The sequence below is a fragment of the Lampetra planeri genome, chromosome 15 (assembly GCF_965212315.1).
Source record: "Lampetra planeri chromosome 15, kcLamPlan1.2.h2, whole genome shotgun sequence".
NCBI classification, from domain to species: Eukaryota; Metazoa; Chordata; class Hyperoartia; order Petromyzontiformes; family Petromyzontidae; genus Lampetra; species Lampetra planeri.
The window spans coordinates 13,206,868-13,234,384 of NC_136121.1; the positions used below are offsets into that span (position 1 = coordinate 13,206,868).

At 54.9% G+C, this 27,517-nt stretch overlaps 1 protein-coding gene across 3 annotated transcripts in view; it reads left to right on the top strand.

Moving 5' to 3' along the window:
* The window catches only part of FHDC1 (FH2 domain containing 1), a 36,990-nt gene extending 9,532 nt beyond the window's left edge, over positions 1-27,458 (top strand). The window contains exons 3-12 of one of the 3 annotated variants that reach the window (XM_078601165.1): positions 2,519-2,580; positions 4,133-4,238; positions 5,043-5,128; positions 12,179-12,279; positions 15,655-15,725; positions 16,284-16,391; positions 18,931-19,001; positions 21,101-21,218; positions 22,753-22,917; positions 23,418-27,458. In XM_078601165.1, coding sequence (XP_078457291.1) covers positions 2,519-2,580; positions 4,133-4,238; positions 5,043-5,128; positions 12,179-12,279; positions 15,655-15,725; positions 16,284-16,391; positions 18,931-19,001; positions 21,101-21,218; positions 22,753-22,917; positions 23,418-26,009 — 3,480 coding nt within the window. In that variant the 3' untranslated portion in view covers positions 26,010-27,458. Of the gene's footprint in view, positions 1-2,518; positions 2,581-4,132; positions 4,239-5,042; positions 5,129-6,847; positions 9,453-10,574; positions 10,748-12,178; positions 12,280-15,654; positions 15,726-16,283; positions 16,392-18,930; positions 19,002-21,100; positions 21,219-22,752; positions 22,918-23,417 lie in introns of those variants that run through there. The other 2 variants (XM_078601166.1, XM_078601167.1) reach the window with 2 other exon arrangements.
* The last annotated feature ends 59 nt before the right edge of the window (positions 27,459-27,517 follow it).

Sequence of the window (27,517 nt, forward strand, 5' to 3'; positions counted from 1 at the left end):
GCTTATGCCCAGGCTTGGTAGAATTATAGTTAAGAGGTTTCTATCAAATGTAATGGGCGTTCAGGCTGTGACACCTGGTCTGGATGGGCTGGCCATGTGTGTGGTCAGGTATGTGCTGGCCCAGGTGATGGTGTGGCCAGGTAAGTGCTGGTCCAGGTGAGACCAGGTATATACTGATCTAGGTACAGGTGTGGCGAAGGTATATGTTGGCCCAAGCAATGGTATGGTCAGATATATGTCGATCTAGCTAATGGTGTGGGAAGATAAATGCTGGCCAAGTTACATGTAAAGCCAGCTATGTCTTGGGCAAAGCACAGGTTAAGCCAGGAATGTATAGGTCCAGATAATTGCGACGCTGCTTCATAAAAGACGACGTATCGTTGAGCGTCGCGTCCGTGTTACGTAAATCAAACAAGCGTCAAATCAGATGTTGCTAGGAGAGCCGGCATCTGAAGTCAAGTGCAGTATGGGTTGGATCATAACACTGCTTCCCAGGCAGATACGAATGGCTTGCCTGGAGAAAGGCAACGGGTATGAGAAGGAGATGATGTCTGAATCTGCTACCGCGGAGCGAATGGTTTCCCACGATATCGTAACGAGGCTGATGGTTGTAGAGGGAAGCCTTCCTACAGCAGTGGGTTCTACATAGAGGCCATCAGGAAAACGTTGGGCTCTGCACGTACTGTACATATTTAGACAAAATTATATTTTGCAAAGGAGACTTGGGTGCAAAGAAAAGTATGGGACAGTGCAAACCCCGTGTGTAGGTTAGTTACCTTAACGTTTTTCTTATTCACCTTGGCTAATGGCGCTATCCCTCGCGATGAAATCTCCATGCTCCATGTTTACACAACACACCTGTAACAAAAAATATAGTCACAAAGTGCGGGTGGGCACATCGGGCAAACCCCTTCCGCCTCCACACTTGTTGAGATTTTAAATCATCTAGTTTGAAAAACTCATCTCTGTGGAACTGCTTTTTGTGTTTGGTTTGTCCCCCCCGCCCGCACCTCTGATTAGCACCGTTGGCTACGTGCGGTGCAAAAGAAGTTCAACGTACACACACTTACACATACACACACACACATACACACACACACACACGCGCCCACGCCGCGCGTTACGAAACGGCCACGTTTGATGATCCCCGTGGGTTATTCATTTAACCGAGAGGCCCTTGCTGGCTGGCGGGCGGGCAAGCAAATCAATAATACGCGGCCACACTCACAAGGGCAGCCACGGATGGCAGGGGAAGAGCGGTGGTGGGGGCCCAGGGGCTGGGGGAGTTGAGGAGGGGGGGTCCATCAGGCGGCGTAGACTCGCTAGAGGCGATGGCTTCTGTGGTCTCCTTGTCGGGCGGACGCGAACAGAACGCCTCCTGTCGTGGTGTGGGTGTCGCCTCCTGGAATCTTCGTCACGAGGCGGCGGTCGGGACGCCGATTGATTTTTGGTTTTCCCTGACCCAAAGCGACACGCGTGGAAATCCGATAACAGCTGTTCCGCAACAATCACCACCGGCACCCCTACCTACCGGCCCACGCTCTTTAACCTCCCGGTCTAGAGGCAATTCACCTCTGAGGTTTTTTTTTTTGGTTCTGATGGTAGCAGGTTTGGTTCTGATGGTAGCAGGTTTGGTTCTGATGGCAGCAGGTTTGGCTGACGCCACTTGATGCCTGAGCGGCCGGGCAGACGATGTGGCGGTTAGAAGGTTCGCCATTGTGAACCGTCAGTCATCGTTCATCACCGCTTCACCGACATCGTGATCAACATTGCTATAGATCATCATCATTAGCATCATCATCACAATGAGTGTCGTCATCGATCATCATTTTTAGCATCGCCAAATCATCATCACCACCACCATCATCCTCATTAGCATCACCACTTTGTTACCATCATCATCATCATAATTTGCATGACCACAACATCAATCACTTGCACCTCCGATGAGCACGGTTGGCTATGTAGGTGCGAACGACGTTGAACATACATATCTTCATCAACACCGGCATCATGTCACCATTATCATGGTGTATGTTGAACTTCTTTTGCACCGTATGTAGACAACCATGCTCATCGGAGGTGCAGTGAAAGGACAACAAGCTAAACACAACAAGCAGTTCCAAAGGAATTCGTTTTCAATCTAGAATCAAAATTGCATCATCAGCACATTACCACCACCATAATCACCATCATCATTACAAGGTTGATGTTCATCACTTTGTCAGTCAACAGCAGTTGTCCTCTGAATTGACGACAGAAACACCGTCTCCTGCGGTGTGAGTGTGGGATCGCCACCACAGGCTCTGGACCGCAAGCGGAAATGAGCACTGCCGCACACTCATTTGAGCTTGAAAACGCTCTGACTTTTATTTTACCCTTAAACCTCTTTATTCTGGGGCGGTTGGGCGGGATGGAAGGATTTAGGCTGTGATCCCCTTCCGTGAATTGGGATCAACTCCTAACCACCTCACCCCCCCCCATCCCCTCGTGTGTGTGTGTGCATCTTGTGTTATAGGAAAGCCTCCTGGACTCCAAGCGCAGCATGAATGTTGGAATTTTTCTCAAGCAATTCAAAGGGTGAGTTCGATTGTTACCGAGCGCATTATTCATTGAACGCTTTTACCCTCTTTCCTTTTTTTTTGGAAACGAACGAGAGCTTTAATGAGTCACGGAAATAGCAGCGCGCATGGCTAGACACGTTAAACATTCATTGGCTTGCGACTCCACAGCAGCTGCTAAGGGTTTCGTGCTAATTCACCTTGAGTGTCCACCCTCACTCAAACAAAGACCAAGATTCCCCACGTACAGCCTTAACAGACTGTTGGGGCAAGTGCTGTTAGCGAGCATCTATGAAGGCCGGCACGGTACACGAGGGGGTGAGTGGCCAGCACCACGCCCGACCGCCTTTGTCTCCCCAATGGGGATGTTTACACACCGCACCAGGTACTCATTTGAGGCTGCGTCGACCTAAGGGAGGAGGCCCAGGACCGGTTCAGATAACCGTCACTTGGTGTTGGCCGTGAGCGAGAATCGAACTCGGGTCGCCGGGTTTCTAGCGCAGCGCGCTAACCACGACGCCGCCACTCCCCACTCACTCCACAAACTCCATATTTGGCGTTTGAACATCTTAACACCTGTTTTATTGCCAGAAAGGGTAAAACCTATTCTTATTTCAATAACATGGAATCATGTTTGCCGTAACATTTTCTCGTGGCTATACCATTTTATTTATTTATTTCATTGTTTAACAAGCGCCGGGTACCAAAGCAGAAACCGTAGCAAGGTTGAGGGGGGCACAGAAACCCCCGCGGGGGGCAACATCCCAAACCCAGTGCTCCTCTGGGTTTTAGCAGAGGGGAGAAAATACAGGTAGTCCCCGACTTACGACGGAGATGCGTTACGACGACCCCATCGTGAGTCGAAAATATCGTAAGTCGGGGACTACCTGTAGTGCTCACTGCCCCAGCCAGGTGGGGACTACGAGCCGGAGCGTCGGGGGGGGGGCGGTGAAGGGAAGGGAAGAAGAACAGAAGTAAGGGGGTAGAAGACGGGGGTAGGGGGGAATCTTGCGGATCGTTTAAACAAATCCTGTCTTGAGCAGTGACATCGGCACGCAATTAACTCCTCTTAACGCGCTGCAGCCTCTCCTTTCAACGGCTGCATCACCATGCGGTTGTGGAAATCTCTCACCATTATCCCTGGCTCACTTCCTCACCGTCTCCTTAATGTTTGTCCTCCCAATCACCACCGCATCATCTCACCACCACCACCACCTCCCATTTGCATCTCCATCATCTCACCACCACCTCCCGATCACTTATCCACATCTCCCAACCATCTTATCACCAACTACTGCTCTTCATCAACTCCCCCCAATACTTTCCACTATTTCCCAAACAATTCCTAACCATCCTCCCATCACCTGCACATTCCCTCCACACCTCCTCAACCCTCAACCTGCTCACCATCTCCGCCCTCCTCCCCCACCCACACCTCACAATGAAGATGTTTGAGGTTACTCCACTAACCGCGCCCTTCCCCATCGAGCTCACTGACCGCTCCGATCCGACACCGTAGATGAAACAAGCACAGCAACAATTGATTCGAACCCGACTCTTTGACCACTCAGGACCCTGGGCCATGACGTGATCCAGGACATCCTGGAGTGCCGGAGCAAGGACTACGGAGCGGAGAGGCTCGGGGAGCTGCTCAAACTCCTGCCGCAGGCGGACGAGGTGAGGCTGCGATGACGGACGCCCTGAGGGTGGGGGGTGTTAGGGGGGGGGGGGTGTCACGTGTAATACTCAGCTCATCTTCCCGTGTTTACTAAAAAATAATCCACAGGTCCTTGTCATTCCACTTAAGGGGGGAGCCAGGACCGATTCAGATATCACTCACAGTGCACTAACCACTGCGCCACCACTCCACCACCCCTTTTACGGTCCATTCACCGATATCCCCCAATTCAAGTGCTTTGCTGGCTAGTTCTCATGATAAACGTGTCTCCGTGTTCTCCACGTGTCCCCGTGTGTCTCAGCACGCCTGTGTTCCATTGCCGCTGTGTGTCTCCACGTCTCCGCGTGGATGGGGTTGTCCCGCTGCTTGTCCCCATGTCCCTCGTCGCGTCTGCGTGGACCGGTTGCCAGGTTGTCCCTGTATGTTCTCTTACGTCCCAAATGCCTGGGGCTTTAAATATTTCACCGAATATTTTCGAGCTCGGTGGCAGACTGGGAATAGCCGCAGCCATCGCGAGAGGCGAACTGGATGCGGTGTGCTGGGCGCAGACATATCATCAAGAGCTATAAGGCCCAGTGGGCCTTACCTGCTGGAATAAAATAAATAGTTTAGTTTTATTTTCCAGGTCGCCAGCCCAGACAGACCCAGCTGAGATTCAGCCCGACGTCGCTGGGTTTCCCCGCACGTCTTCCCGGGGCCGTGTGGCCGCTGTGTCTCACTCGTCAACGTGTGTCCCCCCCCTCAACACCACCCCCCCACCCCCATCCCACCACGTGCACGCCCCCCGTTGGTGCTGGCCACAGCTGAGTCAGCTGAAGCAGTTCCGCGGAGACAGGAGCCGGCTGCCGGCTCCCGACGCCTTCATGCTGCTGCTGATCGAAGTCCCCTGGTAAGTGAAGTCCCTCCCTCCTCATCCCTCCGCGGGCCGTAGACTGAGCCGGGCGCGGTGGCACGCGCCTCTGTGGCCCGCAACTTTTGGGGAGGGAGGGGTCCAAGGGTTTATCGTACCGATAAAACTACCGAAGCCGCCGGATTGTTGGGTGACAGGAAGAGATAGCAGTACAGCAAGCGGGTTCGTGAAACTTTTGAGTGTTCTCCCCGCCCCGTGGTTGGGTTTTCTGCGGGTACTCCGGTTTCCTCTGAGGCGTCATCTTCTAAGGGGATTCTCTGGCACAGGGTGGTACACTGGCAGCTGCAAGAGTGCCCTATGGATATTTATTCCGTCTCGTGTCACGACATTGAACGCACGACTAGAATATAATTGGGAAATAACCAAGGAACTAAGAAACATAAGAAACAACATCGTGAATAGGGTTCAGTGTTTGTTGGCAACTAGTTAGAGGTACTGGCTGTGGGATAGATTGCAGCAGGCTGCAATTACGCTTTTAAACTACAGTCTTCGGCGATAAGCTGCCTGCCTTGTTTAATGTACAATTGCCACATAATGGGTGGGTACTTGTGAAACAAATAAAATGGATAAAAGTATTCCTTTCAGATATGAGAGGCGCGGCGCTTTGTCCTGGGTTAATTTATGGGAACGCGAGGTTATTTTACGTTCAGCTTAGTGGCTTAATTCCTTTTATTCGGTTGAACTTTGAGTTTCGGTTTCCATTTTACAAACATTGTTCATCTGCAAAGTGGAGTGGATTTTTCACACGAATATGTGGTGTGGTCGGCACTGTACCTCAATCAGCCTTGCGGGGTTTTTCTTCATTTTAAACTGAGTCGACCTCAGGAAAGCACAGACCTAAGACACACATCGATTGCCACTGGAATCCAGCCCAGTTCCAGTGAATGGTGGCCTGAGCCAACACACACTCACACACTCACTCAGACTGCAAATAAATCTCCTGTGGAGTTTATCCTCGGAGCTTTAATGTGCCAAGTGTTGTTAGCGAGCACCTGCTAAGGCTCAAAAGACACAAAAAGTCGGGGATGTGCACGGCGCTCCTCCCATCTGGCTTGTATACCTGCGTGTGATGTTCACGCACCACATCACTCATGCTTTGAGGCTGAGCTGACCTAGGGGAGACCCAGTACAGGTAGTTTGGGTCAACAATTGTCGCTGGTGATCGCAGAGCCACTTGACGTGCGGCTCTCACGCAAACGCAGCGGCGGCGGTGTTCAATAACGGCGAACTGAATAGGTCGGCCGCCCCTTTGGGAGCCCACGTGGGCGCGTGCGTGCGCGTGCGTGCGTGTGCGTGCGTGCGCGTGCGTGTTCATGCGCACGTAGGGCCGGGCCGCGCGTACGGCTCGAGCGTCACGCTCATTCACTGCCCGAGTCTCCCATTCACGCTCCGTGTGCCACTGTCACCGACGACGATGAATAGAGTCGGGGCACTGAGAGCCTCTCTCTCTCTCCCTCTCTCCAAACTCAAGCGGGAGCTCGCGTCTCCCACGACCGCCGTCCGCAGGCGTCACTCGGCCGCTCCTAGCAGCAGCAGCCCCAGCAGCACCCCTGACCCCCACCACCCTATCCAGAGGCGAGGGCTTGTTGGCAAACAGAAGGGTGACGTTCCGCTGGCGCTTGCGTCACATCTTAGAGCGAGAATAAAGCGCGTGACGCAATTTAGCGAGGGGGGGGGGGGGTGCTCCCGTCGCGAGGCGCCGCTCGGACTCGGGGGTCCTCACAAAGCGAGCTCGAGTGACGGGCTCTCTCGTGGCGCCGCGGGTCACGACGCTCGCTCTCTCGTGTCTTCCACGGTGCCCACGTGCGCACCCGTTGGTTCATTAGCGAGCGCATGGAAGGAGGATGCTGGGCGAACAAAGTTGGGGGGGGGGGGGGGTAACGAGCTGGCGCCGAACGCGGGAACGTTTCTCGTTCGTCTTGCTCGTGGGCTGAGACAATCTGGTCGGACGTGTGCCGCGCCGCGGATGTGGCGAGGCTATTGACGCGTTGTTGTCTACGCGTTGCGTAACGCCGGGACGGTGCGGCGGATATTACAGTTTCTGTTTTGTTTCTTTGAATGGCGAGGCTCACATCCTGCCATCGTGATGGTTATTTTATTCAAGGCGCTTGCTCTGAGCCTGTGGTACAAACTCCACATTGCTATGGCGAGGGCGAGTCTTTCCATAGGACAACCACTGCGGACTTCTTCACAGAGTCGTATTTCGTTTTATCCACCCCGGAGGCATGATGGGCCGAGTGAAACACCGAACCGGGGGTTTGGACTCGCAACGTTACAATCGCGAGCCGCTCGCTCTGCCGCCGAGCCACGGGGCCCGGCCATTCACGACAAAGTCTCGTGCCGCTTAGTCGAGACGAGCGGTGGGGGTGGCAGCCACGGAGTGGGACGCGGTCGAGAGGACGTCCGCCGACGAGATGGATCGACGCAGCAGAGCGCCAGGCGGCTCGTCACATCGCGCCATCGTTCGAGACGACGACGGCTTGGGGAGGCCTTCATTCGGCAGTGGATTGATCACGGCTGATGACGATGAGTTACTCGGTTTGGGAATAATGGACTTTTATTTAAATAGCCTGTTCTCTACGGTAGAAAGTGTCGTGGCTTACAAGTGACACTGACCTCTGCGTCCTCAGTCCAGAGTGGGATTAGCGTGGCATCTGAGTTTTTGAAGTGGCCAGGCACGGGAGATGTCTCTGCCGTGACCTCCACGCGTATGGGGGTCATGATCAGCACTTTAATGCGTTGCGAAAAACACGGCGAGGTGTAAACAGGTTTAACATCCCTGTTGTGTGCGCGGCTAACGCATGCACACACACACGCGTGTGTGCATGCGTTCGTAGGTAATGTCCTGTAAGATGTGTGTATACGAAGTGCAGACAAAAAGTCTTTGGGAACACGACATTGTCAAATAATAACAAAAAATTGCACAATCGCTCAACCTACTTTGTCTTCCCAGCCCAGCGGGTCAGCAACCAAAAAACCAAAAAGAGACATTTTCTTTTTTTTTCAAATTCGGTAAAACAATAACTCAGTATATCAAGAGCCGCAATGCACGTGGCGGACGCGAGACGGTGGTCCTTGATAAATAAACGCCACGAAGCAGTTTCACAAAGATCCGGAGGATTGTCCAAGCCCCATGGGGCGTGAACAAGTACAGCAACGTGAAGTGCCTGTCCCGCTTTCCCAAACGCCTCTGACCGCCCTTTGCGGCCGGACCCGCCGACGACGACGGCACGTCCGTCCACCCGTGGGCGTGCTGGTGCCGTCACTTAGCAGCCAAATAAATGAGGTCGCACAATTAATTATTCGACGTTGTCCGGCAGGGTCAGTTTGAGCACGTTCCATTGTTGAGCGGCACTACGCGGCAACAGTCTGTGCCTCCTGCCTTCACCAACCCGCACCGAGCATCGTGGCAGAGTGCAGTCAGATTATACCCCCCCCCCACCCGCTCTGCCATATCCAGCAGTGGAGTGACAGATTGGCTGCACTCGTGCACGTCTTGCTATTGGGAGAGGCCAGTCGGTCGAAACATCGTTTTATTCTTCTTCCTGGCGCAGAAACCCACAATCGCGTCTTCACTGCAAAGTATTTAATGGTGCAATGATATTCATAGCCATTCATTGGCTACCACATTCTGATGAGCTCCCCCCCCCCTCTCCTCCCCCCTTCAACTTGCTTATAAGGGATTACTTCTTGAATCATTGCCTCACTTGATGCAGCTAATTCGGCTGTGACGGTCCCACCTGATGACGGAGACTTGTGTTGCCTCCGAAACGTCGTGATTTTTGTTTTTATTTTATTTTATTTTCATTAATTTTGATGTTTTACCTACGTGACTTTACCGAAAAAACCTAAGAATATGATGCCTTGCAGTCACGAAAGCTTCAAATCTAGAATTGGTGCAATGATTTTGCGAGAAAAAAAATCGCAAACCGATCTCCGCTTTGTGCACCGCAACACGGGAGGAGGAGCGCTCGTTTGGGACAAGTTCACGCGCCGTGAACCTGAACCACCTGCGTCTTGATGCCCAGAGTGGTGCGGTGAAATCCGAACCGGTCCTGGGACCCACTCCCTCCCTCCCTCTCTCCCTTCCCCACACTGCCCAATGTGGTGAAGTATGGTGAAGTTTCGATTTAAAGCTTTTGTGACTGCAGGGATTCATATTCTTGGTTCTTTCGGTAAAGTCACGTATTTTATTATTTCCCTTGTGCGTGACTTTACCAAAAGAACCAAGAAAATGGTGAAGTTGTTCCCCGCCCCCCGTGCCAAGATCAAAATGTCATGGGAAGGAGCTGGATGGACCCCGGTTTGTAAATTGTGTGCACTGATTATACACACACGATAATTACACACACACACACACACTGATTATACGTACACACACGTGCTCAGCTTCAATGCGATTATCTAAGCACCGATCCAGTGCTAATCTTCTGGCGCGTTGCCTCTACTCGCCCGGACCACAGGACGATAGCATGCACTGATGGCGAAGAGGGTTTACTTTCAGCATGCATGGGCTCGCCGTGTGTGTTAGCGTGAGCACGTCCGAATGTGTGCATGTGTATCCGTGTCTGTAGGCAGCAACGGCACTTGCCCCAACAGTCTATTAAGGACTAGATTTGAAGTTTTCGTGACTGCAAGGATTCATACTCTTAGTTTTATCGGTAAAGTCACGTAGGTAAAAAAATGCAATTAAAATTATAAAATAAAATAATAAAAATCACGACGTTTGATACAGCAAATCTGGCTGTGACGGTCCCACCTGATGACGGAGACTTGTGTTGCCTCCGAAACGTGATTTTTATTATTTTATTTTATTGCTTTTAATTAAATATTTTTTACCTACGTGACTTTACCGATAAAACTAATAGTAAGAGTATAAGTCTATTAAGGCTATAGGGGGATCTTTGTCTTCGTGGAGAGCGGCCGTGCAAGGGTTAGCGCGCAGTGCTAAGGACCCGGTGACCCGGGTTTGATTCCCGCTCAAGGACAACACCGGTGACGATTATCCGAACCGGTTCTGAGCCTCCCCTAGGTCGACTCAGCCTCAAATGAGTAACTGCTGCGGTGTGTAAAGATCGCCGCTCGGGGGACAAAGCCGGCCGGGCGTGGTGCTGGCCACCCACCGCTCCGCGTACCGCACCGGCCTTCAGAGGTGCTGATCGCTAACAGCACTTTCCCCAACAGTCTGTTAAGGCTATACGGGGGAGGGGGTGATCTTTGTATTTATCTTTGTTCGTGTCTATCCCTGCATGCCTTATGCCTGTTTCACTCCCGGGGGACCCGATGGTTACAGGCGTAGTCGAGGACGCGCTCCTGCCACGTGCATCCAACGACAAAGATCCCCCATATAGCCTTAACGGACTGTAGGGGCAAGTGCCACGTGCATCCACACGCACCGCCCCACACGCGCCATCCCTCCTCGCAGGAACCCAGCAGCGGCGTGCTCGTGACGACGATGATCTGGGAGTTGCGTCCCATGAAGATGAAATCAAATGTCAAGTGCAGAAGTTGTCCCCACCGCGCGAGCGGCTTGCCCTCGTCTCGCCACCGCTGGTGACGTCGACGGCAGGTCGAGTCACTGCTCGTCGTGCGTGCCCAGTGAGTTGTAGCGGTGGAGGCGTTGCCGCGGCGAACGAGGGCTATCGAGGAGAGATGGAGTGCGTGAACGTTTGCATTTTTAAGGGTACAGTATAATGAAGTGTCTGTACGGTATTTGAGGAACACTTTGGTAATTTTCAATGCGGTTGTTTTCAGAACGTAATGAAAATAGTGGGCACACTTTTGTGTAAAATGATAATGACGTTGTATAACTTAATAACGTTTAATGATGCGCGTTTTAATTTAATTAATTTGATACTGTTAATGATAGGGTTGAACGACACACAAAAGTATGCTCACAGACAGCAGCGAGGCATGACTCCCACCGCATGTATGGTACTGTACAACACGCACCTTTGCGTGTTGTTACATCTCTGGAGTTGGTGGTCTAGACAAGGCTGAGAGCATTGCACGTGCAATGCGCCTGTCGCGTGACTTGCACGCAAGGCCGAGGCAGGGCCGCGGGGCCTCTGCTGTGCGCCGAGTGGTGGCCTCGCTGCGCTCCCTTCGTTTGTCACGAGGTTTGTGATGAGGTTCGCGATGAGGTTTGTGATGAGGTTTTTCTCGCCATTTACAGAAAGCGTTGGATTGGAACAAATTTTTTTTCTACATTTGGTTGATGATTACTTTTTTTCCCCAAACGGTGTTTCTTACCTGCGTGCCATTACATTCAGCGCCTAACTTAAACCCAGGTCTCCCTTGGCAACAACAAAAAAAGAGGCATCCCTGGTCTCAGCGACCTCTCAATTAACTTAAAAAATATCTATTTTGAAATGTACAAACACAAACGAATAAAAGCCGTGGTCGTGAGCACGATGCCGTCGGAGTGTCTCCCCAGGGTGGCGTTTAGTTCCGGCGTCGGTGGTCCAAAGCCATTTTTGGTGAAAATTCCCAAAACGCACAGAGCCGCTATTGTGATGGGCGCGCGGCACTCATTAACCTACACCAAATTTAACCGTCGCCAGCTCTGTTGACAACGCTGTGTGTGATGGTTTGCGCGCTGTTCTTCCAATGCAGAGGTCCGTCGGTCTGCTTCGATTTCCCGGCGCGGCAGTTTGGTATAATGAGCTATTATCTAAAATGCCAACACCCCCTTCCCCCTTCCACTGCTGCATACGTCCATCCAGCAATGTGAATGACGACACCCACAGCGAAACTGATCGACAGGTCACACGTGGTGGTGGGGTAAAGCGTGGGTACTTCCACCTCTTCCAAACCGTTCTGGCCGGCGTGGAAGAGGAGGCCAAAACACCTTGTAAATGCGCCGTCTTCCACAGCTTCCCTTTTCGGTGGAGTCCCTTCCGCCAGCAGCAGCGGCGTTGCACCTTTGCCACTGCCGCTGATGAAGCAATGTCGTTGTGCGCGCCGGAGTTCTGATCGAGCTGCTCTTGCGCGTCTCCTGTTTTGTGCCTCTCTCTCCTCGTGCTGCAGCTACGAGCTGAGGCTGCAGCTCATGGTCCTCAAGGAGGAATTCCACCCCACCGTGGCCTCGGCACGCGACGGAATCCGCGTGGTGCGCCAGGCGGTCACAGGTACGGAGCCCCCCCCTCTTTCTCTCCCCGCTTCCTACTCGAGATGTTAACTACCTCGCCTGGTATACACGAGGTCGGGTTCGATCACGACCCTGACGCCTGCTGTATATTTGGAGTTTGTGCGTCTCTCTCCCTGTGGTCGCGTGGATTTTTATCTGGGTCCTCCGGTTTTTCCCTCCACATTTACCATCAAAGTCATGCGTTCAGAGTATTTGGCTGCTGTAAATCTCCACGTGATGACAAGCCACTTGGTTGAGCTATCATTTGTGATAACCAGGTCGCTTCTGAGAATAAGAATAATATAGCTCAGTGCGCCTTACCTTGTAAAATAGAATAAGAAAGACGTACCGCTTTAGTTTGTAACGCCAGCGTGCAGCAGCGTGCATCACCGTCATCGCTGACCTTCCCACCCGAGCGGAGCTCCGCTTTCTTTTGACGCGCGGGGGGAATCATTGTCTCCTTGGGGTTTTGTGTTGTTGTGTTCTTTAAAAACTCTCTTTCTTTTTGACACTTCGCCTTTGAAGTTAAGCGCGTGGGGGATGTGCGGGCGAGCGGGCGGGCGGGCGTGCGGGCGGGCGAGCGGGGTAGCTCCGGTGTCAGCGAGCTCACACGGCCGGGTTACCGACGGCCCCCATGCCAGGTGTGGCCCCATTGACAAAACTGAAACGCCGAGGGAGCGGGAACTGCCCAGGCACATCTCCACCACCCACCACCCAAGCCGTGCGGGTTGTTTGACCATACTTCACCACCAGTGGTCAGTGCAGGTCGGTGAAGCGGGAGGAGTGGGTGCCCAGAATTGGGTTTTAGTAATAAAAAAAACACAAGCCAGGTGCCACAGCGACCACTCACGATAGCTGTGGCACACTGCCACTACCGCCCCACCCAAACCTGAAGTTGTTTCGCCTTTCACGACCGCTACTCCCACTGTGTGCTCTGATTTATGCGTCGTCCTCGTTTTTATTAATATATGAATGGGGTCTGTCAGGTACGGCTTGATTCGGCTCCAGTATCACGCACCGTGTCCTAATCAATCAATCAAATCTGTATTTTGCGTGCCAATATCGCCGTCAGGACAGTAGGCATCGGTGCACATTCATAGCAGAACGGGAACGGTACAGTGGCGTGGAGCAACAGAATCAGAATATTTATTTATACTGCAGGAGGAATCCGATGAGCTATAAAGCTCTTTTTCGCACATGTCCAGTCGGGGCACGGGGTCAGAAGGTCACAACAACAAACAGGACTACAAACCTCGATAGCAGTGCAATGTACAGGAACGGAAAGCAACACTTGCAAAAACATTTCTACGAATGCCATTATTCGCCAAATATGAAAGGATGCACGCACATATCTAACCCGCTCGCGAGTTGGGATGATCCTTTGAAAATACGTGTGCGCATTTGTATCGGTCACTTAGATGTTTTGTTACAACAAAGTTTCACGCGAACAAACGGGCACTCACTGAGATGAAAGAGGTCACCGGAGAAGCGGCAGGAGACGCGGCGCTAATCGATGTGAAAGTTCCCCGCGCCGCTGACCCAGCCGAAACTGTTTGTGATTTCTCCGTCGCTTTGGAAACCCAAGTCGGGCTCGAGCAGCCTCGGGCGTTTCTTTTTTATTAAATCTGAAAATGCCACACGAAAAAAAACGAATCCGCAAAATGTTATACGTGCATCCTCACAGCCAGGGGTGTATCCAGCAGGGTGGGTTGTTCACGTGTGAGGAGGAGGAAGACGTGTTGGCGAGTATCGGTGTCACGTGGCAGGGGTGCAGGCGGCGTGTTAAGCGTTGCGTAGCTGGGTGGCTGGGTGGGTATGTGTGTATGTTGAACTTGTTTCTCACCGTACGTAGTCAGCCGTGCTAATGGGAGGTGCGGAGGAAGGACAACAAACTAAACACAGAAAGCAGTTCTCAAGAAATTAGTTTTCACTCTAGATTTGAGAGTGCATAGCCCCCAAGTGGCCTCCTAATATCGGAAGGAAGAGCGTTCCAGACGGCCGCAGAAGCGCATCTGCAAGCGCGCGATGCGGTGACCACCGTCTTCGTTTGATGGTTCGCCAAAAGCCGCTGCTGCGCGGGTGACTGGAGTTTCCGTGATGGTGGTGGTGGTGGTGGTTTATGCTCCTTGACAAGCTTGGTTGCTGGTGGCTGCGTTGCTGGCTACCTGGGTGGCTGGCTGGCTGGGTGGCTCAGTCGGTGGGTGACTGGCCAAGTGCTTTTGTTCAGGAAAAAAAAATAAACATGAGTTGCACCAAAACTGAGGATCAGGGACCCTGAGTGTGTACAACCTAAACAAACCAGGGCGGGGGTTGCGGAGGGGGGGGGGGCTCACGTGACCCCCAACTTTACCTGTTGTCCCGTCAACTTATGTTAACCAACCGGTTTGCAGGAGCCTCCACGAGTCTCCATTTCGGAGATGCCTACAGCCCGTCCCAAATGAATGCGCACACCGCCAATGGCAGTACCGTGGCTCCCGTGGGCCAGGGGGGCCCAGGCGAGAGACTATGAATTTGCCGGGGAGGGGGGAGGGAGGCGGGGGTGGGGGGGGGGCTGTTTCGTTCCTTGCACCAGGGCCCATAGCAAGGGTCGCTTCACTCACTGCACGCTGGGCCACGCAGACAGAGACGAGCAGGTTGTCCACGTGCCTCGCACGTCTTGAGTGTGAATCAGGGGCAGACGGACCGAGGGAGGAAGCAGATCGCTCGGTTGAAAATGTCGCCGAGGCAGCAGAAAGTTGGGGAGTGTGGTCGGCCTGGGCCTCGGTGCAGGGAGTGAAATGGGGCATCCTGTCCACCTTGCCCCCACCCCACTCCTCTTACCAGCCCCTTCGGCACCATGGGACCCCGCGCAGTTGCACCGCCTTCACACTCGATAGCTACGCCAATGGCCATGAATGGCATCAGTGCATGTGCCGCCCACCTGGGCAACACAATGATGTGTTGTGCTCCGGGCGAGTGTGTGTCTGTGTGTCTCTTTGTGTCTGTGTGTGTGTCGGTGGGGAGTGGTAGTGTAGTGGTAAGCGCGCTGCACTCTTCCCGCTCACGACCAACACCGGTGACGATTATCTGAACCGGTCCTGGGCCTCCCCTAGGTCGAATCGGCCTCACATGAGTACCTGGTGCGGTGTGTAAACATCGCCACTGGGGAGACAAAGGCGGCCGGGCGTGGTGCTGGCCACCCACCCCCTAGTGTGCCGTGCCGGCCTTCATAGGTGCTCGCTAACAGCACTTGCCCCAACAGTCTGTTCAGGCTATAGGGGGGATCTTTGTCTTTTTTTTTGTGTATCGGTGGAGTGTGACGCTTTGCCGGCGGTTAGCGAGTTTGCAAGTTGTGACCCGGTTGACCTCAGCCGTGTTCCCCTCCTGTGACCCGCAGAGCTGCAGGCGTGCGAGCAGCTCCACAAGGTGATCCACCTCGTGCTGAAGGCAGGAAACTACATGAATGCGGTAGGTCAACCGCCTCGATCCCTGGCTTGAAAGAAACAAAGATAGAGTGCAGTCAACATCGGTGGCGACGATCTATCTGAACCGGTCCCGGGTCTCCCCTTGATTGGCTCGGCTTTACATGAGTACATAATGCAGTGTGTGAAGCATCGGCACCGGAGAGACAGAGGTGGACGGGCGTGGTGCTGGCCACCCACCCCTCCTGGTTGTCCGTTCCGCCCTTAATAGTTGCTCGCTAACAGCACTTGCTCCAACAGTTTATTAAATGCTTTACGGGGGAACGTTATCTTTGTATATACCCAGTACTTACAAGCAGGTGTATATATTTTTTTCTGCTTGACATTTTGATTTTATATAAGCGCAAAATATCTCGAGTGGTAAAATAGCAGGCTGTGTGTTCCGAGTTCGCACGTTCAAATTACAATGATTATGGCCGTCGCCCCGGGACGATATTTACGATCAACACGGCGGCTGCTGTTGCCTCCTCCTCGTCCCCCCCCTCCTCCCGCTGACGCTCAACGCACCGCGGCTGACGCCACCGCCACTGTTGTCCCAACCCAGGGAGGGCACGCAGGAAACGCCGCGGGCTTCAAGATCACGTCGCTGCTGAAACTCGCGGATACGCGCGCCAACAAGCCCGGCATGAGCCTCATGCACTTTGTGGTGATGGTGAGTTCGGGAGAGCGTGGCGCGCGTGTGCGTGCGCACGCTGCGATCCCCCGTGTAGCCTTGAGTAGACCGACGGGGGCACATCGCACCAGGTACCCACTTAAGGCCGAATCGACCTAGGGGAGGCACAGGACCAGTTCAGGTGTCACTCGAAGCTGATAATAGCGTGGCGCAGTGCGTGACCCACCATGCCACTCGCATGGTGTCGCTCCTGCTTACAGTGACACGTCGCTCAGTGTGCATGTACACACCGCGTCACTGGCACAACACAAAGTCGTCTTTACTGACACCAAGGGTGCACGCACCCGGGCACTGACACACAATTGCTGACACAGCGGAGGATTGGCAATAATAATAATCTTTCATTTTATTCAACCGAGATACAAAAAAACTCCCTTCTTCCGTTGTTATGATTGGCCAATTCCATTTTTGAGTGTTTGGCTGCATGTGGGAAGAAACTGGAGAAAACCCCAGGCGTGTCACGGGATAACACTCAAAGCATGGCACGCATGGATTACATTCGCTGCTGCTGGATTGTCATCTCGAGGCCACCTCGCAGCGCAAGCCCACAAACACCTCCCGGTATCCCCAGGCAGTCTCCCATCCAAGTATTCGCCAGGCTCAACCGTCGCGTAGCTTCCGACTTCTGACTACGTGGCAGCATATAAATGCGGCACGAGACATTGCATGTCGATGCACTGGCCCCCTGCTGTCCACCACGGAGCCCCACAGCCACATGGCAGCCCGCTCGGTCAAAGTCTCCGCGCATCCGAGCAATGTCCACGCTCAAACCTGCTTGGCTTGCGGGAGATCTGACGAAGAGCGAGCACGTTCAGGGCGATTTGGTCGTTGGCAATGTTGCACGCATCTGCACACGCGCGCTCTTCACACTACTGACACACACACTCACATGTTCCACAACTACTGACACACACGCACACACTCCACCTTAGTGACACACACGCACACACGACTGACACACGCACACACTCCACCCTACTGACACACCGCACACACAACTGACACACGCACACACTCCACACTAGTGACACACACGCATGCACACACTCCAACCTACTGACACACACGCACACACTCCACACTAGTGACACACACGCACACACACACTCCACCCTACTGACACACACACACTCCACCCTACTGACACACCGCACACGCGCGCGCACACACGAGGAGGGGCGCTGGCGAACGCGCTCGCACGCGTTTACCGCGAAGCGCGCAGGATGCGGTGAACCCCGTTCGGCGAGGTGAACCCCGCGGCCGTCCTCGAGGAGATGAGGTCCCCCCCCCAGGGCGCGCCCCGAGCGAGCTGCTCGTCTCGCGACTCGCGCTCGGCTCCCGCTGCTGCTCGCCGCCTCTCCGCACGCGCCGCGTGAAGTTTCATTCCGCCCGTGGGTAACGCAACGTTAGGGCGGTGGAGCGGTGGCGCGGTGGTTAGGGCAGTAGCCCGATGCAACCTCGTGGTTGTTTAAAGTGGGGGGGGGGGGCAAATAAAAGTTTTGGGGGTGCACGAGACACTGACCCCCCCACCACCACCCTTGACTCACAAAGCGTGGGGTAGAGCTTGCAACTGGCTGACCCCATGCCCCCGACTGCACACTTGTGAAAAAGAGCCTCATGGCTCATCGGATTCCTCCTGCAGTCGAGATGAAGATTCCGATTCTGAGCTTCGTGCCCCAGCGGATTAACACTGACGTTGGCCATGGCTGGGGTGAATAAAACTCCAACGACTGCGACACTACTGCCCACTAGCTTTTTCACCCGGTATAATTAGCCAATGTCGATTGATATTGCACTTGCGCGCAAATATCAGCATCGTCCCTTCACTTATTTGTATTCAAATATATCTACTATCTCGACCAAGATGTCTGGCCAGAGGGGAAAAGTAGGCCAAAAACCTAAGAGGGTCTATGTTGAACTACCCCAAGTGCTTGCCCTTCCCCCAGCAGTGGTGAGAGTGAGCAAATGCAGCGTTGCACATTTTTTTACCTTTTATTTGAACTATGTCAATGCATCTATGAAAGTGAGTGCAATCTACGTCGACTCAACCTCAAATGAGCACCTGGTGCAGTGTGCAATCATCGGCACTGGGGAAACAAAAGCGGTCGAGCCTGGTGCTGGCCACCCACCCCCTCGTGTGCCGTGCCGGCCTTCGTAGCTTCTCGCTAACAGCACTTGCCCCAACAGTCAGTTCAGGGTGCACACCTCCAAATTAGCGCGGTTGGCTACGTACTGTGCGAAAGAAGTTCGACGTCCACACGTGCTCTGATCCACGTGATTGCCACGTGCTCCTGTTTGCCTGGCGTCTGGTGAAGTGCCGCCTGCGTCTGCGTCACCGGCGGGTGGGGCAAATCGCCCACCGGGCTCAACGTTCGCGACCGATTTTGTGGCCACGCGAATCTGACCCCCCCTCCGTGTCGTGTGCTTGAGCCTCTTTAACACGAGGGGGGGCTCTGACAAGCGCAGCGCGATGGTGTGCACGCGGTACCGACTCCCGTTTTTGTTGTCATTCTTGCAGGAGGCGCAAAAGCTGGACCCCTCCTTGCTGTCTTTCCCGGACAAGTTGGTGCATATTGAAGAAGCAAAGAGGTAAACGCTCTCGGAGAGAGAATGCGCCGTTCACCTGTGGCCTTCTTTCTCATCCTGAGGTCTTACCAGGAATGGATTTTGAGGTTGAGGGGCTTAAGGGACGTCGGCTCTGATGTCAAGGGCCCAACATTCCAGAGGAGCCCATGAACAAAAACACGAGTTTTTTATTCATAAAAGTGAAACTTTTTATTCATCTTATCGATATATTAGAAATAACGTAACACTATAAACAATACAACCTTTATTATTGCTGCTTGAATTAGATTATTTTAACTATCAATGTCCAACGTAGATTAATCATCTCGTCTTGCACTCATGCTCAACTAACGCCTCCAGCCCAGAGCTGATTGTTATTGGGATTATGATTGTTATTGGGATCAAACATCGAAATGTAATTTTTTGCACTTTTTGTACGCAGCATGGACGGGTTGTGCTTTTTCTGTAGGATTTTATTGTTTACGTATGTGATGTTCAGATTTGTGTGCAATGAATTTTAGGTGTATCTTGTAATTTTATTGTTTGTTGCGGTTGAACCCAAATCAAGAGCCGAATGGCTCACAGGGTAAATCCTAATAAATGAAACTGAAACTGCGAGGGTTGGCAATGTTGTGTTTGGTGGTTCGCGCACAGCGCTGTGAACCTTGCGAACCCGAGTCCGATTCCTGCTCATGACCAATGACAGTGGCGACTATCTTGAACTGGTCCTGCTCGCGAAGAGCACTTTCCCCAACAGTCTGCGAAAAGGCTATACGGGTGATCTTTGTCTGTATGTGCAAGGGTAGAGGCAGTGGAGATGGGTGTAGGGGAGGGGTCTTTTCTGCTCTGGTGTCCCCGGGGTAGAGATACCTAAATCCGGCCCCCGCCTGTAGGCTTCTCAACCCAGCCTCTGACACCCCTCACGATCAGAGCTGGAATCTCTCACCGCGCTGGGTCACATCAGTTTGCGCTGTCCTCCTGCGCTAGCGGCTCGCAGGCCCAGGAAGGCATTGTTGTTATTCCTCTGCCGTGGGAACGATGGGATGGCCATTCAAGTGTCAATCAGTGGAGATTGCGCTGTCCGTCCAGCCCCTTGCAGAGCCGCTACCTCTCAGATAAAGTCCTTCAAGGCCGTGATGGCTCATAACGACGTCTGCAGCTAAGTCGGCAACTTGACGGCATTTCAAGCGGACGGGCATGTCTGTTAAAGGGAGGCACAGCCCACTAAACAAATAACTCTTATCGTGTTGATAGCAGCCTGGGCTCTGTATCCCAGGGTGTCCAACACAAGCTTGAAGCTGAGCTAACGAGAAGTAAATTACTTTCTAGACGTGTTAACACAGTGTGCCATAGCAACGTCGCAGCGGCGACGTATTCAAATATATGTGAGTGGTGTCGCAGCGATATAACATGACCAGAGTGCCATGGTGGCGTGCTGAACTGCAACTTTAACGTCCATTTTCTTATCAACAAAGCTTCGAGCTGGGACACGACCTAGGGCTCCATCAACAAGATAAGAGACGTTTGTTTTTTGGGTTGTGTCCTGCATTAAGCACCGCTTTGTGACACAGTGGGGACGAAACAACAGGAAGGTTCGCCATCAGTGGCGTAGCTATCAAAGTGTGCAGGCGGTGCAACTGTCACTCGGACCCATGGGCCAGACGGAGTCACGCGCAGGGCGGGGGGGGGGGGGGGCTTTGTGGCCGGGCCCATTTCTAAACTAAACTAAACTATGTTATTTTACAAGGCCCACTGCGCTGCTCCATAGCTCTTTTTCAGAAGTGACCTGGCCACAAATGATAGGTCAACAAAGTAGCTTATCATTGAGTGAACATTTATAGCAGCCAAACATACCCTAAACGCGTGATGTTGATTCTAAATTTGGAAGTAAAATCCAGAGGACCCAGAGGAAAATGCACGTGACCACAGGGGAGAGAGACACCGCATACTCCAAATATAAATAGGTGTCAGGGTTGGGATCGAACCCACGACGTCCTGTATACCAGGCGAGGGAGTTAACATCTCGCAACCACGATGCCCCACTGTTTCAACCGCGTCGCCGGTCGCTGGACCAGCGATTGACGTGAGGCGCCGTTGCCGTGTCGTCGTTGCCCGTGACCCAGGCTCTCGGTGGAGACGATGGAGCTGGAACTGGAGAATCTGAGCCAGAAGATCGCCTCGCTCCGCCAGAAAGTGCGCGCCGACCCTCAGCTCAGCCTTCAGATGGATTCCTTCTTCCAGGTACCGGCGGAGAAACAAACTCAGGCACCCGGTCATCCGTTGAGCGTCGACGGTGTGACACAAATCGCCCGCGACCAGATCAGAATGTGCCCGATCCCGTCGTTTTCTCGGAAGCTAAGCAGAGTTGGGAAAGGATAGTGCCTGTGATGGGCGACCACCATGCACAAGCAGGTTGTTGTGTAGAGCTATGGGGCGACATTGGTGGGCAGGAGAGGGCAGCGCAGCAAAATCCATCGTTGTACTGCGCCGTTCTCCCACGTCTATGTGCCCCGCCTTCTCCGATCAACACCGATCAGAGCGGTGAAGTATGGCCAAACAGCCCCCATGACCCTCACGGTGTGATGAGTCATGGGGGTTATACAAGTACACGTTTAGCACGAACTGATTCTTAACTATTCAAGCCAATCAGACAAGGAGATTTTGCCACAATTCTGGGATATGGATCAATGTCTTATCCACCTGTCCATCATTTCAGTTGAGCAGCTTTGATTTTTTTTTACATTAACCGCTGTGTGGGCGGTGGCTGTAGAATAGCTTCATTGTCTATAAGCTAAGCATTGTACAATAAGACATGGGCAGAGGCAGCGATTGATGTGCTTTGGCTCACCTCCAAAGTTTAAAACATCCTTCTTAGTGGAGCTTGCGTCTCCGACCCAGTGAGTTTGAGGAAGGGCAAAGCTGCATCACCATCATCATCACGATCATCACTCGCAACCTTAAACTCTCCACTGCTGCATGAAGGTCTCACTAGCCCACCACAACACTCCAGCCCTTACTTACAACCCTTACTAGTTGGCTGTGCCGGGTGGTGGCGGGTTTTAACGATACATTTATACGTTTACACGATATAACTCAAATAAACATCTTATGAGTGTATTGTTTGTCCCCCTTCATGGATGTGCCACGTGTGTTCTCACCGTTGCTGTGACGGCTTCCCATCTCCGCGTTTGTGTCTCGTCAGTGTCCATCGCGTGCACTCGATCAACACGACGGGGCGGGTTTTTTTTTCTTCCAAATAATTTGCCCGAGACAAGTTTCGTTGGAGAAATACATTTTAGGTCAATGTCGATTGATGTTGAGGCAATATTCTCGATTATGCCTGTAAATGCATTTGTTGTTCTTATTGTTGTTGCTGCTCTGATTTCTCTTCGCCTGATTGTTGTGCTCTATGCTACTTTATCTTTACTGTCGCTTCAGTCAGCCAGGGCACTCCCCCCTGAGCTCCCCACCCAGTGGGCCTGTAAATGCAGCGGAGAGAAATAAAGAAACTTGAACATCGAAATGTACACCTCAGCCTCATTTGGGAACGACTGCACGACCCCCGGACAAAGTTACAACTTTTAATCAACGCCGCACGGAAACCTCAAACACGAGTCGAATCTTCAAACTCGATTGGTTGCGGGCGCAGGATTCAAATCGCCGCTGTCGTCGCTGACTCTCTCCAGTTTTTTTGTTTGGCGTTGCGTGCGCTCCGTCACGCGTGCTTTGCGTCACACGTGTGCGTTCGTGTCCGGCCGCGGGTGGCGTGGATCAGGAGGCGTCGCGCACCATGGCGGAGCTGGGGCGCCGCCGGACGGTGCTCCGCGCCGACACCCGCTCGCTCGCCAGCTTCCTCTGCGAGGACGAGGAGGGCTTCTCGCTGCAGGAGTGCTTCGGCATCTTCCACAGCTTCTGCGCCAAGGTCCGGAACGCCATCAAGGTACGCACCGGATCTCCCCCCCCCCCACCCCTCCACCCCTCTTGTGCTTGTTAAAAGAAAGCAACGGCCAGGCCTGCGATATTCCAACTGTAAGCGCTGTAAATAGGGGCGAGTATGACCGGCAACTTTTTGGCCAGGTTTGTTTATGTTTGGAATTGAACCGCATGTCGGAATACGTGAATTTATATGAAATTTATCTGAAAAGGTAAACGCTGAACCACCCCACGCCCTCGCTTCGCCAGCGGTGGCAGTGGCGTGGTTGACGTGGAATCTGGTGTGAGGAATTAAATGGGGCCCTTCTGTCCAAATTCCCCTCTTCTCGAAGCCCGGTGACTTTGCTCCCCTAGCCCGTGGGCTCCGGTGCAGTTGCACTGCCTGCGCATCCCGAAAGCTACGCCAGTGGCCACGATTTTAACAGCGCGAGTGCCGTCACCCGTGGCTACGTGCTCACACGTGCCTCCGTGCCGCCGCCCAATCTCCGTCCCTCCACTCTCTGGCAGGAGAACCGCGAGCGCGAGATGAACGAGCTGCGGCAGCAGCGCACGCGGGAGGCGTCCTCGCTACCGCCGGGAGCCAAGCGGCGCTCGCTGGCCTTCCCCGCGGACGAGCCGGTTCCCCGGGGCAGCGGCAGCGGCAGCGGCGGCGAGGCCGACCCGGAGCAGGCTCCGCCCGAGTCGCCCGACGCCGGCACGTCGCCCGTGACGCCCGTCTCGCCGATGCTCGCGCTCTCCCGCACCTCGGTCGGGTCCACCAATGCACGGCGTAGCAGGCGGCTGCCGTCGGAGCTGGGCGGCCGTGACCTCTTGCACTTTCTGCACGCGTCGCCGCCGGTGTCGCCGCCGGTGACGGCGGCCGGCGAGCCGAGCGAGCGGGACTTCGACGGCGACCGGGAGAGGGAGCACAGGCCGCTCGAAAAGTCCAGCAGCCTCCGTCGCAGCGGCGACCTCGTCAGGGGTCAGCGCGCCACCAGCCTCACGAACCGCCTGGCGTGGCGGGATGAAGACGCGGAGAGGCCCCTGGGCAGGGCGGTAGAGAGGAGCAGCAGCAGCAGCGCCGGCTGCGGCGAGACGGTGGCGAGGCGCTACGACTGGGAGGGCGTCACCGCGAGGCCGTACAGGCGGAGCGCCAACATCGGAGGCGGCGTGAGCGGCGCGATCTCCGACTTGGAGAAGGCGCTGGGCATCGCGCTGGGCGCCGCGCACAACGACACGAGGAGCGCCAGCCCCGTCGCCGGAACTGCGCCCTGGGCCGCCCCCGTGGCCAGGCGGTACGGGCGAGTGGAACCCGTGACCTCGGAGCCGGATGTCGCGTCCGCCGCCCCCGATCGTCGCCAGGACGGCGCGACGGCCCCGTCGCCGAGCGCGACAAAATACGACCGCATCAACGGCGTGGTCGAGCGGCGCGAGCTCGTCAAGGGCTTGAAGTCCTACGACGGCGCTGTCGTCGAGGTCACGCCTCAGCAGCCGGAGTCGGCCGCCGGGGATACGGAGGAGCCGGGCGACGTCGTCCTCGTAGACCTGGAGACGACAAAAGACGCACTCCCCGAGACGCGGAGGGCCGTGGCAGAACCTGCGCAGGAAATCGACGCCGGCCCAGCGCCGATGACAGAACGGGCAGCTGACGTCCCGGCACCGGCCGGCAGCGATAAGCCTGATGCAGAGGTGCAGATGGTTTACTACGTGCGTGGGTCACAGCCAAACGCACCCACTACAGAGACACCCGGGGCAGGCAAGGATTTTCGGGGGGGTTCTCCGGATCTCGCTGTCATTAACGAGGCCTCGCAAGCGAGCGAAACCGGCGAGTCGTGCTGCTCTGACGAAGCAGTCGAGCGTCGCGTCTCTCTTGACAGCGCGGAGGAAGAAGCGCCAGCGTCGGCGCCGTCTGAACACCACGACCAACCAGCGCCGACCGATGATCCACGGGAAGAATTGGACACGGAGGTGGCGCCGAAGGCGCGGGAGGAGCCGAGGAGGGAGACTCCGCCGCCCGTCGTGGGCTTGCGGCAAGTGAAGTCAAAGGTGGCCGCCTTCGTCCAGAGAACGCGGAGTTACAACGTCCCGGCGGAGCCCATCAGGCCCAGGCCCGTGGGGGGTGCGAGCTCGTCGGGCGCCGTGACGATGAAACCGGCGAGCAACAGGACGACGTTCAGCACGTCTGCGACGGCCTCGCCCGCCAAACCGGTCAAGGCGGCCAGCGTCAAGGAAAAGCCCGACACGTCGTCCTACCTGCAACGGGGCAGCCCCTTCCGGCGGTCCGTGATGTCTCCGAATCCAAAGTCGCCGCCGCCGCCCCCGTCTGATCGCAAACCGGACGTGGAGCGCGGCGGATGCAGGAAGCCGCAGCCGGCGCTCTCGGTGCCCGACGTGCGAGATGGCGCCAGCTCCGTCGAGAGGAAAAACCCGGCGAGCAAATTGCGAGCGACGTCGGGAGCGGGGGGCAGCACGACGGACGTCCGCGGGCCGCTAAACCGGTCCGACAGGCTGAGGGCGACAGTGCGGGTGAAGGCCGGGGCGCCCGTCGAGGGCCCGCGTCCCTCCGCCTCGCGGCCCTCCTCCGCCGTCGAGCGGTCGCAGAGCTTTGGCGTTTCCGCCAGGAAGCCTCCCGAGGGCGGCAACAAAGTCACGCGGTCCGAGTCTCAGCGGACCGACGGCAAAGGCGCAACCTCTCCCACCTCTCCCACCTCTCCCGTTTGCCTTGACCACTCGAGGCAAGTGAAATCCCCGGATCTGAAAGCCGGCTTCGTCGTCCGGTTGTCGGCGGTGACGCCGAAGCACGGCCTCACACGGAACCACCTGTCCGCCTCCTCGTCGCAGCTGGGACCGAGGAAGTCGTCGTCGTCGTCGTCGGATCTGCCGGCGCTGAGCCGGCACTGCGGCCCCACGGCGCGGACGGATGGGCCGCAGGCCGGGCCGAGAGACGGCACCGTGAGCCCCGCGTCGTCGGACGGGCCTAGGAATTTGTCCGTCAGGGCCGCTGCCCGGGTGGCGGTGGCGGCGGCGGCGACTCTGAAACCCGCGATAGGAATTCGGAGAACATCGTCGGAGAAATGTAGCCCCACGGACAACAGGCCGGGCCGGCCCCTGTGGAAGTAGAGAAAAGTGACGGTGATGAAAGTTAATAGATGGAAGAAAAAAAAAATACGAAAAAAGAGTCACGTATAGCAAACGCTGAAGCGAGCCAGATTATCTGACCGACGTACCTTCACAGCAAACGCGCCGACTCGTCGCGCCGGCGAGGTCCCGACGGAGTCGAGGTCGACCGCGGCGATCGCTCACCGTGCGCTTTGTGCCACCTTGTGCCTTCCGTGCCAGCGGCGGTGGGGTCCCCCGTGCGAGGGACTCTTGATAACGTCACCCTGGGAAACAAATACCTTTGCCTCACATCTCAGGTGCTGCTCTGTTTCTTTTACACGCACGGCCCAAACGATATTCGCTTGAGTACTTATCGAAGAACGAGTGTAATGAGCGTATACCTTCGGCTACATCTCTGGCCCTGATGTATTGAGAACTCAATCACGTGATGCACTGGCTTTTTTCGAATGATGTGGAGCCACAAGAGTTTAAATGTGTTAACATGGTACACGCACACACACACACTGCACACACATACACCGTACACACATACACTGTACAATGACACGCGCGCAGTACACACTGCGGTTAAGCAGTGTGTACTGTGGGGCACGTGTCTCTCACGAGTTGTATCCAGCACCGCCCGGCTTCTGTCTCCATCTCACGAGACAACCGCTCACGTCTCTTTCCCTATTCACGTGGAGAATGCCGAGAAGTCGGTAGGCATGGCAGCCTAGACCGTGGTAGGCATGACAGCCTGGACCGTGGTAGGCATGGCAACCTTGATCGTGGTAGGCATGGCAGCCTGGACCGTGGTAGGCATGGCAACCTTGACCGTGGTAGGCATGTCAATCTTGACCGTGGTAGGCATGGCAACCTTGATCATCGTAAGCATGGCAGCCTGGACCGTGGTAGGCATGGCAACCTTGACCGTGGTAGGCATGGCAGCCTGGACCGTGGTAGGCATGACAACCTTGATCATGGTAGGCATGGCAACCTTGATCGTGGTAGGCATGGCAACCTTGACAGTGGTAGGCATGGCAACCTTGCGGATGGGGTGGGGGCAGCAGCCAGGGCCACCCGGTAAACGTAGAACGTTCGGTCAACACTGGGCCACCCCGTTGCTCCAACGGCTCCAACCACGTGCCAACGTCAGCCCAACGTTGCGCGCTTACCGGGACGGCGGCGGCGGCCTCGCCGTGGCCACGGCCGTGCACTCTGACGAAGCTGGTGCACGGAACGAGAGCAACAGAAGCAGTGCGCGGGGCCCGTGACGAGCCGTGCCACGCGCGCCCCTTCCCGTCGCGTCGATGGGAGAAGGGGAGCCGGAAGCGTTCGGTGGCGATGTGGGTTGGTGGCTCACGGCCAACACCGGTGACGATTATTTGAACCGATCCTGGGCCTCCCCTAGGTCGACTCAGCCTCAAATTAGTACCTTGTGCGGTGTGTAAACATCGTCACTGGGGAGATAACGACTCAGCCTCAAATTAGTACCTTGTGCGGTGTGTAAACATCGTCACTGGGGAGAT